The sequence below is a fragment of the Sarcophilus harrisii genome, chromosome 5 (genome assembly GCF_902635505.1).
Source record: "Sarcophilus harrisii chromosome 5, mSarHar1.11, whole genome shotgun sequence".
NCBI lineage: Eukaryota > Metazoa > Chordata > Mammalia > Dasyuromorphia > Dasyuridae > Sarcophilus > Sarcophilus harrisii.
The window spans coordinates 247428940-247440998 of record NC_045430.1 but is presented as its reverse complement, the minus strand read 5'-3'; the positions used below and the strand labels follow the sequence as shown (position 1 = coordinate 247440998).

Here is a 12059-nt window from a genome sequence, read left to right as displayed (position 1 = left end):
TGCAATAAAGTATTTTTTAATGAGGTGCACTGAGGGTTTTTTCCAGACATAATACTATCGCACACTCAATAGGCTACAGTATAGTGTAAACAAAATTTTTATATGCACTGGGAAACCAAAAACCGTTTGACTTGCTTTACTGAAATATTCACTTTATTGCAGTGGTCTAGAGCCAAATCCACGATATCTCCAAGGTATGCTGAATATCCCAAGTACTTAACACTATTCTTTTCACTTAATAAATGCTTTCTCATATATTCTTACTTGAAAGGAAGGACTGATAGAAGGAACAATAAAACCCTGACCTTGGCCTAAAATCAATTAGTCAACAAAATGCTACTATATGCCAGGCATTTTTCTAGAGAAGAGAGATTAAAAAAAAGACAAATGAAATAGTCCCTACCCTCAAATTCTATGGAGAAACAACACCCGCACACATAGAAGTATGTACAAAATACATGCAAGGTAACTTCCGGGGGCAGATGGAGGTGGGGAAGCATGAAGAGGACCTAGTGGGTTCCAAGATCAAGAACGACTTTCTTCTATTGGGGGACAAAACTGAGCTGTTCTTTGAAGGAGGTCAGGGATTCTAAGAAGTGGGGATGACAAAGGAGGACCTTCCAGGCTGGGAGCCATGGAAATAGGAAAAGAAATATAGATGTGTGAGAATGAAAAGTGTGTAATGGCCAGAATGAAAGTGTGTAAAGGTGAACAACGGAGACAAGGTGGATTCATAAAGTAACTCATCCAAATGGCTGTAAATACCTAATAAAAATAGTTCATATTAAAAGAAAGCTTTATGCTGACCCCCTGTGAGGTGAAGAGTGCATTGTTATGCTCATTTTACACATGAAGAATCTGAAGTTCATCTGGTTAAGGCCCGGATCACACAGTTCAGAGCCAGAACCAGGATTCACAGTGAGATCTACTTGTTCCAAGTGAAATCTTGTTTCACAACAAGTAACTTCTCTCCCTACTTCCTCCTCACCAAATAGCCTCACATTGGTTGCATAGAACCCATTAGTTGTATAGAGCCCATTTATTTAAAAAAAAAAGGGGGGGGGCTGAATACAACACAATACAAAAAATTTAGACAATACTATATATACAACATAACACAATATAAAATATCCAATACAACACAACACAACACAATACAATATAGTACAGTACAATACAATACAATGGAAAGGCCCAAATTCCAAAGTTGCAATCTTTAGAGATGAAATGCCCATAAGTCATTTTTAGCATAATTTCATCTCAGAAGGTAGAAATGAGGACAAATTCCACAGAACAGGTTAGAAAGAGACAGAAATAAGGATCTGGAAACTAAAATTAAAATTAGTGTTATTTTTATTAGAGAAATTATAACTATAATATGAAGAGAGAGGAAAAAAGAACATGTGAAAGAGGATCCGATTACAGAAAGCTGTAATTAGGGCATTTGAAAAGTTTCAAAAATGGAGTTTGTAATGAATCTAAGAAAACTATCCTCTGTGAAACCAAAAGAGAATTGTTTAATTATTTTTTAACCCAAGGACAAAAAAGAATGAAGGAGCATTTTAAATGGATTCCCTACGGATCTCACCACAATCAGAATGTTTTCAAATAAATTAAGAGTTCTCCCAACAGTGATTTCGACACAGAGAAACAATCAGTCTCATTAGCATTGTAAAGATTCTTGGAGCAGCTGGCGCAGCAAAACTTGACTTTCTATTGATACAAAATCCCTATCCAATTAAAATGGAGGAACTTCTTGGTAAAAAGGTTTCTCTAGACTAGTTATAAACACAGGATTCAAAGCCTTATTAGGATCGACTAAAATGCCTCCTCTTTATGTTGTTTGAAAGCCCAGTAGATTTTCCATTTTGAAAAACATATAGAAGATTTAGATTTAATGGAAAATAACCTCTCAAAAGGCTTTTGAGTCTTGATTTCAGTATCTATGGAAGGCTTCTAAGCAATTGAGGGGAAGTAGAGTTTTAAAGGCACATTAAGGGTTTATATTTTAGTAATAAAAAAAATCTATGATTGTAAAGCCTTAATCTAAGATATTAAGTGACTAAAGTAAATTTTTCAGGATTGAATTTGGACACTAAAAGGAACTAACAATTTATAAATAATGCAGGGGGAAAAAAGAACCTGTTGTGTTCTTCCTAAAAAAGTCCATTGTCTTGGAGTTTACTCATTTGTGCAATTTTCCAAGAAAGAGAGAAGTTCAAAATTGAAGACTATATGTCTGAGAAATATAAGTGAATGCACTTAAGGAAGAAAAAGCTAAAGAATTTTTTTGATTTGCTCTTGAATGATTTCATATATCAAATGTATGAAATAGGATATTTATTATTCATCACTACTAAAATAATGTTCACAAAAATGGTTCTCTTCACAAGTGTTCTATTGTTCTAAGCATCTTTTCTAGTTCCAGTTAATTCTCTCTAACAGCCATTTAACTAAAGCAGTTTCCCCAGTCTAACCAGTATGGTTTCCAAAACATACAAGGAAGGGTTCCCTGCAGGATATGTGAATCTACAAACCACTTTCCTAGATCCAGCACAGCTACTGATGGTCTTTTGGAGGTGCAGTAGAAGGAAGAAGCTTCCAAAGTGAGATGGTAAAAAGATCAATAACAGCATCACTAATACCTCTAGATTTAGAGAACTTTGGGAAGCATGGAGGGAGAGGAGATCAATGTCCCTGGCAGCTTTCAATTTCCCAGCAGATCCAGAGAAGGAGCAATCTCTACCAAGACTATTGGGTCATATCAGCAGAAGAATGGCTGAATAAATTGTGATATATAAATGTTATGGAATATTATTGCTCTGTAAGAAATGAGCAGCAGGATGATTTCAGAGAGATCTGGAGAGACTTACATGAACTGATGCTGAGTGAAATGAGCAGGACCAAGAGATCACTGTACACAACAACACATGATCAACTCTGATGGACGTGGCTCCTTTCAACAATGAAGTGATTCAGACCAATTTTCAATACACTTATGATGAGTAGGACCATTTGCATCCAGGGAGAGGGTTATGGGGACTGAAGGGGATCACAGCATAGTATTTTCACCTTTTTTGTTGTTTGCTTGCTTTTTTTCCCCTTCCTCGTTTTTTCCCTTTTGATCTGATTTTTCTTGTGCAACATGATAAATGTGAAAATATCTTTAGACAATTGCACATGTTTAACCTATATTGGAATACCTGTTGTCTAGGGGAGAGTAGAGATGGGAAGGTAGGGAGAAAAATTTAGAACACAAGGTTTATACAAGGGTGAATGTTGAGAACTCTCTTTGCATGCATTTTGAAAATAAAAGGCTATTTTTTTAAAATTTAAGATGAAAAGCTAACTTTTCCTCAAAAAAAATAAAAGGACTATTGGTCAGGCACCCTCAGGTTCTGAGGGGATCACGTGACCCTCCCTCAGGAACCTTTAAAATCACCCCCAGCACTGACCACACGTCTGCCAATGAGATTTTGTGCTTATTCCAAAGCCACAAACTCAAGAAGAATGCCATTACTGTGGAGGAAATGTAATGAAGATGCAAGAAACGGGGTTACTGCTGTGGTCCAGGACTGACTGGGGCCTGGGTCTCAGGAAGCCCCTGTGACCCTCGGAGGGCCTGTCCCAATCCTGCCAGCACTCAGGATGTCCGTGACTGGGGCACCCGTCCTCCCTGGTCCTTCTCTCAGCAGAGAGACCTTAAGGACCCCAGTGTCCTTGTCCTCCCCTCACGAGTGCTCAAAGCACAGGCCTCAAGGGGTCATGCTTGGTGAGAACAAGCTTGGGAGCGCTTGGAGATCTGACTGAGCCATCACAGCTGCTGGGTCAGACCCAGCTCTGGGAACTCCAGGCTCCTTTGGGAGTCCAGTGCCGGGATTGGTTAACTACGGTGAACTAAGATCCACGGTGGTGGAGGAACGAGCCAAGTCTCCATGGCGAAGCCGTGCCAGGAAGAACAAGGGCCTGGGGCAGCCACGGGCCAACATGCTCAGGGCAGAGGAGGCTCAGCCAGAACCCTGAGACACCAAGGGGAGCCTGATCTGGGACCGCCTGCAAAGGCCTCGAGTACAGTCCTCAATACATTGGACAAGGGGAGTTACCACAGAGAGAGTGCTGGGCCTTGAGTTCAAATCTCATCTCACAGCATCATCTAAATCCTCTGCCTCTGTGTCCTCATCTGTAAAATGGAGCTAACCTGACTCCGAGAATTATTTTGAGAAAAAGTGAAATAATGTTTGTAAAATGTTTTGCAAAACTCAAAGCATGAAATAAATGTGAGCTATTATCAATAAATCTGTTTCATGTCCACCTTACTGATGTTTTCTGCAGGAGAGTATTTAAGCACTGTGAACAGATAAATTAATTCAACACGGGCTGTCAGGGCTTGGAATTAAGAGCAGGGAAGGGTCCAAAGAACAGATGAAGGTGGCTTTTATATTTTCCTATTCTCACATACACCCCCCCCCCAGCACCATCTATTGGGAATCGTGTTTTTGTGACCTCTATAATCCTCTTAAAATTTCCCACCAAGAGGGGGTGTGGAAAATGAGACCCTAATGTACTGCTGGCGGAGCTGTGAACTGATTCAACCACTCTAGAGAGCAATTTGGAACTATGGCCGAAGGGCTACAGAACCTTTGATCCAGCAGTGTCACTACTAGGTCTGTAACCCAAAGAGGCAAAAGACAAAAAGGAAAAGGACGTTTTTGTACAAAAATATTGATAGTGGCTTTTTAAGTGATGGCAAAAAATTGGAAACTGAAGAGATATCCATCAAATGGGGAATGGCTGAACAAGTTATGCTATATGGTTGTGACAGAATACTCTTGTGCTTTAAGGAATGACAAGCAAAATGTTCTCAGAAAAACCTGGAAAGATTTACATGAACTGATGCAAAATGAGAAAACCAGGAGAACTATGCATAGTAACAGCAAAATTGAATACAAATGATCAATGGTGAAAGATTCAGCTCTATTCTGCAATATAGTGATCCAAGGCAATGCCCTAAGGAGTTTTGAGGAAAAATGCAATCCATCTCCAAAGGAAAAAAAAATTGCTAAGAGTCTGAATTCTGATCAAAGCATATTTCTTTAACTTTTAAAATTTTTCTTCAGCTTTTTTTGTGGACTGTATTTTCTTTCACAATATGGCTAATATGGAAATGTGTTTTGCAACACTGCGCAACCTATGCCAAATTGCTTGCCTCCTCAATGAACAGGGAGGGGAAAAAAAGGGAGGTGACAGAATCAGGAACTCAAAGTTTTATGCACCAAATGTTAAAAGTTATTTTTACATGTAATTGGGGGAAATAAAATATTTAATTCATCAAAATAGAAAAGAAAAACTTCCCACCAATCCCTTGGTAGATTTCCCATCTGAGCAGAAGGAAAATATGATTTCTCTGGTCTTATTATGGATGCCCAAGCATCTTCATTCACATCCCCACCCTTCTGTCACCACAAAATTCACTCAGTGTGAATTCATACTAATGAATCCCGAGAACATGGCAATACAGAGGGAATCTCACCGATATAGCTGTTATCCTTAGAGAGTCTATAGTGGAATGTTTGAAGAGGTACCATAAAACCGGTCCAATTTCCCCTGTGATAAAGCCTTGGGCTTGGACAGAAAAAGTAGTACAGACGTTCTCAATAATTTTTGCTGCCATATGATTCACAATACGTTCTTCCTAGAGAAAGACAGGAGAAAAAGGAAAATTATGATTTTATATCAGAAACATATTCATATTTTCATAATTCATAGAGATATGATGAAGGAAAAATCCAGAAGAAAAATCCCCCAAAATACAGATGAGTAAACTCTTACCTGGGTGTCAGTTTGCTATTTTGAGAGGAATGTTAATTCTTTTGGATTACTGGGGAACTCTAATACCCCATAAGTAACTCATTTAGCTACTGGTTCTAGCACAAGAAATGACTGAAATAAATCTCATTCCTTTTCCCAAAATATAAAAACCCAACCTAAGAGAAAAATCCTAGGAAAACAAAGCAAGTCAGATATGATTTGGAAGATAACTGGAATGAAAATGATATTTCATTGAGGCTCCCAAAGTGGAGGAAGGCCCCCAGAAGTGACAGCAGGTTAGCAGGTGCAGCAGCATCCCTCCCAGGGTTGACCAATTAGTCTTGCATAACAGCTGGGCTGCACAGAAATGTACTTACTACCTTAAAGATGAATAAGCATTACTCAGAAGAAAAAGTGAATAATCATTTTTTTTTCCAAGTTAAATCTGCACAGAGACTCCTGATAAGCTGGGGACAAAAGTATGTTAACAAAAAATAAAAATATTTGGCTCAAAATTTTCCAATGTGGCTAAGAAGACATGCATGGTCATGCAAATGGTGGTCATTTAATCACATCCATTTGGAGGACCTCCAAAAATGCTGAAAAAGGGAGGGACTGTGCACATCTATGTTTAACCAGAAAAAAGCCCATACCCAGAAGGCTTTCCACCCTCACTTCCTACCTTTGACATCTCTGGCTTCAGCCAGGACTTACCTCAAACTTCCATCTTGTGCAAATGACCAACCATTTATAATTCCTATCCCAGCCTTCCCCAATCACTGGAGGCTTTCCCTCCAGAGTGATATCCTTCTATTCAACAGATACCTGAATGTTTCTCTTTACTTCTATGTTGCCTCCTTCAAGAGAGGAATTGTTTTTTTTTTTAACTTTCCTGGGTTCTCAAAGTTCATGCTAAAGATGGACAGGGTCTGGGAAGTCCTCCTGAGCTCAGAAGGAATTATGCTTGTACCCATGGATGATCTGTACAGCTCAAGTGTGAGGTCGATTTTAAAAGATATGTCAACAGCAGTTAAAGAATTTTTTTCAATGCCAGCAACCACAACACCCTCTGATAAGACATCATAACCCATTAGTAGAGGGAATATACACACCAAAGAAATCCTATCTCTCAAAAAAAACTAAATTATGTCTATCATATGTCCAAGAAGCACTTTTCTTGATAAATAAATAACATGATAAATACTTTTTAAACTATTTTAAATTTTTTCCATTTATATATTAAAATAATTTTCAACATTCCAAGAATTACTTTCAAATAAAATAAATTTGGAATTAAAAAAATTACAAATTTGCTACTGTAGCAAATTAGGCCTCCATTACATATACAAAAAGGTAAATAACTTGAAAACCTATCAGGATAGCTGTCTCTGCACTGGACTCAGTGGATGTAATAGGTTTTACTGCTTGACTTGGCTTGTGTCTAACAGAGGAGTAAGGAATAGATATGAAGAAGTCAGTGTGACCATACTTATAACTAAAATACTAGCCCTCTTTTATCCTAAAATATCCAAAGCTGTTAGGGACATCACTATATAATCCTGAAGCTGTATATAACAAACAATTCATCTTATTGGAAAGTCATGGGTGTATATAATATTCACTACATCAAGGTGAATCCAAAATGATCGAATGATGTTACAAGAGAGTTTGTGATGGACAATGTTTGGTCTTATATCAGTAAAAATGTCTTTATTTCTGAATAGTAGGACCCTAACAAGTTTGTATAAAAAGCTAGGAGTAGATATATCCACTCTAAATACATGATACTATAAATAGAAAGGCAAATATTTGGTTGTTGGGAGATGACTGCTAATATGTCACCCCAAAGTGTATTTGATCTGGTGCTGTTGAGCCAGCATTTTTCTTTTGTCATTCTTTATTTTCTATTACTTTCATAAAACGGAAGGGCTAGAATTAAGAGTTGTGACATATCTTGACAAGAATTATGCTTTATGTTATATCCAAAACAATTTTTATTTTAAAAAAATGCTATGACTTAATATGACTTTAAAACATGATGCGAATGTCTGTGAGTGCCACATCTCTAGGGAAAAATTATTCCCTTCTACTAATTGAAAGCTAATGCTAGAGTAATTATAATTATGCGATGCCATTGCTGATAAGTAGTTTAAAAACTTTTGAGGTGAAATATCTCTCCAATATTTGCTCCTAAAATCACCGGCAATGGGATGCTATCTTTACAGCCACAACAGCAACGTCCTACTCTATTGATTCCCATGTCACTCATAACTTGGATGGTGATTTAATAAGGGAAAAAGGAACACATGCACTCCGGGGACTTGGTCTGTCAGCTCTGTAACACACATAACTTTATACTCATAATGTCTCATAATGGCCAAATTTAATTGATTTTTCCCTTAGATTCCCTCCCACCTTCCATATACCGCCCCCCCTTCCCCCAAAAAAATCCAAGTATCTCTCTGATTGCTGGGATTAATGTTCAGTATCATGGCTACATACTAATGGAAGAAATAGCAATACATATGTTCACAAATCATTATGCACAACATAATGGTGAACAGACAAATGGCAAAGCAGTCACATAAGTGACCGTTTACATATAATTAAGAATATACATAATCTTCTGTGCTTTCTCTTTATCTCTAAGTGAAAAGGAAAGGAGACATTCAGTGCTGAAGTACTTTAACATATAAAATTACAGAGATCCGTGGAAAAGTGGTAGGATGACATGGGAAGACTCTAACTTGCTGTTTTCCTTAGAATAAAAGAATGCAGATGAACTAGTGATTTCTCACAGGTGCTGTTCTGGAGGCAGGGTCATGGGCTACTGATGTCTCTACCACCAACTCTGCTGATGAGCAGCTGTGGAGAATCCCCTCATGTTTAACAAATCGGGCCCCTTCACTGCACATTACTAAGGTAGAGAACTCAAATCTCTTCCTGTCAAAGCAAGGCCAAACCAGCTTTTCTTTTGGGCAGCAGCCTGTGCCCTAAAGGTGCAATCATTCTCCGGCACTCACTGTTCTCAGATGCACAAAAGATGCTGAAGTTGCTAACCCACTGTGGAGATAACATGAAATTTGAATTGATTTTCCCCGTTGTGGTGACTGATTTGTACTTATTGAAGTCCCTGACCCAGGCAGCCCAAAATGGTCAAAGGAATTAAGAGACAATCTCGGAACATCTGTGAATCCAATTGTTCCTTAAGCTATTTACATATCTAATTGTGACCTTGGTTAGGACCATAGTCTATCCAAACAGGCTCATCAAATTTTCAGAGGACATAAATGTTTATTTTACTGAATGTTCTTATACAATAAATTGCTTATGTAATGTAATTACATCTGGCATATTCAAGGCATTCTAAATGTCTTAGTGCAGTAGGACTGTACTTGTCTCTTAAAACCATTTAAGTTTTAGGTTTTAAACAGAACTAAGGCTTTGGGGACATCCTATTTATATATAAGTACTCACCCATTCTGATACTTGTAACAATGTAGATTAAATAATGTATTTAACACACTTTTATTTATAAGCAAAACTTTTTGGGGGGAGAGGAGCCTAGAACATTTAGATGAATAAGCCATTTTTATGCCAGAAAACCAATCATTTCAATGCCTTGGCTAAAAAGGAGGTGGGATAAAGGGGTGGGGGACATTTATTGTGCTCTATAAACTCAATGAGGCTGTCACACTAATTCAATTTACTGCCATCTGAGATTAGCTTTCTTAGCTCCTCTGGGATCTAAGTATATAAACATCAAGACTTGTACCATTTTCTGGTTAATTAACTCTGTGGAAAGAGAGAATGAGCTAAACTAATATTTAGCCCTGTAAAGGAAGGTACCATATTGTCATATTATAGGAATTAAGGCCATGATAGTTGGGGAGGTAAGAAGGATGGATCTAAAAGATGTGATTAAGGAGTTTTCAAACACAGACTACATTTAGATGTCCTAGGACTATGAACTCTGTACAAGATGAATTATATCCATGAATGAATTCTACAGTATTTGAAATAAAATTATCAAATAAAATCTTTTTTTTAAAAAAACCACTTTCAATTCAGTTTTTCTTTAAGATTTAAATGAGGAAAAAAAGAGGTATTAATTTGGAATTCAATGTACCTTCAATCAGCATAGGAGCTTCCTACAGAAAAGTTATGCTTTAAAGAGATTATGTATTTCTAACATCTAGTAGAGTTATGGCTTAAAAATCAGATTTACTATAATTAGATTGAAACCTATCTAGAAAAAAGAACAAATTTAAAAATATAAAAAAATGAACATTGTAAACTATGAGGATCAGTACTTTTATAATTCATAAAAAAACAAATATTAAGACTTCCATTTAAAATTTTAAGTGACCTCCTTTTCTTGTCTATTACTATTGGATTTATAAGTTTTTTCTCTAAAGGGTCTGAGTGTATCAAAATTATAAACCTTCCAAAATGGAAATTATATCTGAAAACAAAATCTGTAGGACCAAGATTACAAGGGAGGAAAAGGGAAAAAGAGATGCATTAGCAATCATCAAAAACATATTGTACTGGCTAAGAAGTAAGAGTGGTGGGATGAAGGAGTAGGTTAGATACATATGACACAATAATCAACAGCTACAGTCTAGTAGTTATTATCAAAATAAACCTCACAACTCCAGCTTCTGGGATAAGAACTCACTATTTCACAAAAATCATATGTCAGAAACTGAGCAAAGACCTGCATCTCACACCCATATCAAAATAAGGTCAAAATGGGTATATGATTTAGGCATAAAGAGTAATACTATAAGCAAATTAAAGAGCAAAGGATAGTTTACCTCTTTGGAGAAGGGAGGAATTGAATAAGGCCAACAAGAACTAGAGAAATTTTGAAATGCAAAATGGACAACAACAATTATGTTAAATTAAGAAAAGTTTTGTACAAACAAAATCAACACAGCCAAAATTAGAAGGGAAGCACTAAGCTGAGAAAAAAAAATTTATAGACAGTCTTTCTGATAAAGCCCTTATTTCTAAAATATATAAAGAACTGTGTCAAATTTATAAGAATATAAGTCATTCCTCAATTGATAAAGGATCAAAGGATATGAACAGACAATTTTCAGGTGAAGAAATTAAAGCCATCTATGCTCATATGAAAAATGTTCTAAATCACCATTAGAGAAATGAGAATTAAAACAACTCTTAGATACCACTTCATACCTCTGCAATTAGCTAAAATGATAGAAAAGATATTGACAAATGTTGGGAGGGATGTGGGAAAACTGGAGTTGTGAACTGATGCAACCATTCTGGAGAGTAATATGGAACCATGCCCAAAGGATTATCCAACTGTGTACACCCTTTGACGCAGCAGTGTCTATACTGAGCCTATATCCCAAAGAGATCATAAAGGAGGGAAAAGGACCCACATGTGCTAAAGTGTTTGGGGAAGTCTTTTTGTGGTGGCAAAGAATTAGAAAATGAGTAGATCCCCATTAGTTGAGGAATAGCTGAATCAGTTATGGTATATGAAAGTAATAGAATATTATTGTTCTATAAAAATGATGAATAAGCTGATTTTAAAAAGCCTGGAAAGATTTACAGGAACTGATGCTGAGCGAAACTAGCAGAACCAGGAATACATTGTACACAACAGTTAGAATGTGCGATGATCAACTCTGACAGACTTGGTCCTTCTCAGTGATTCTCCAGTCCCAGTGATCCAAGGCAATCCCAATTAACTTTGGATGAAAAATGCTATCAGAGAAAGAACTATGGAAATTGAATGTAAATCAACACATGTTATGTTCACTTTTTTCCTTTTTCTTCTGTTTTTCTTTCCTCTCATGGTTTTTCATTTTTTGTTCTGATTTTTCTCTCCCAACATGATTCATAATTAAATACATAAAACAAAAATGAATGAACATGTCTAACCAAAAAGATGTTTTTATATGTAACTGGGGAAAATATTTTTTAAAAAACAAATAAATATATAAATTTTTTTAGAAAAGTAAGAAAAGGAGATGCCTAGAAGTGATTTGAATGAGAAGAAAAATCAGAGGAGACAAATGATAAAACTGATGGACTCTAAGATTCTACATGACAAATTGGGCAATTTTCTAAGATTTCACTTATCTGGGTTCATCTGGAGATGCATCTGTCTACAAAGAATACTTTCTACCTTTACAACTCTTCCCCAGCTTTCCCTCTCTGGGATAATCCTCTCTAGAACTATCAGGATAGTTTTCTCAAGATAAAAATCTATA

The 12059-nt window shown here is 36.7% G+C and overlaps 1 protein-coding gene across 7 annotated transcripts in view; it reads right to left on the bottom strand.

Moving 5' to 3' along the window:
• Positions 1 to 12059, bottom strand: part of ULK4 (unc-51 like kinase 4) — a 627906-nt gene that overhangs the window by 478620 nt on the left and 137227 nt on the right. For all 7 annotated transcript variants that reach the window (XM_031940060.1, XM_031940061.1, XM_031940057.1 and 4 more), the window contains exon 19: positions 5531 to 5692. In XM_031940060.1, the coding sequence (XP_031795920.1) occupies positions 5531 to 5692 (162 nt within the window). The remainder of the gene's footprint in view (positions 1 to 5530; positions 5693 to 12059) is intronic.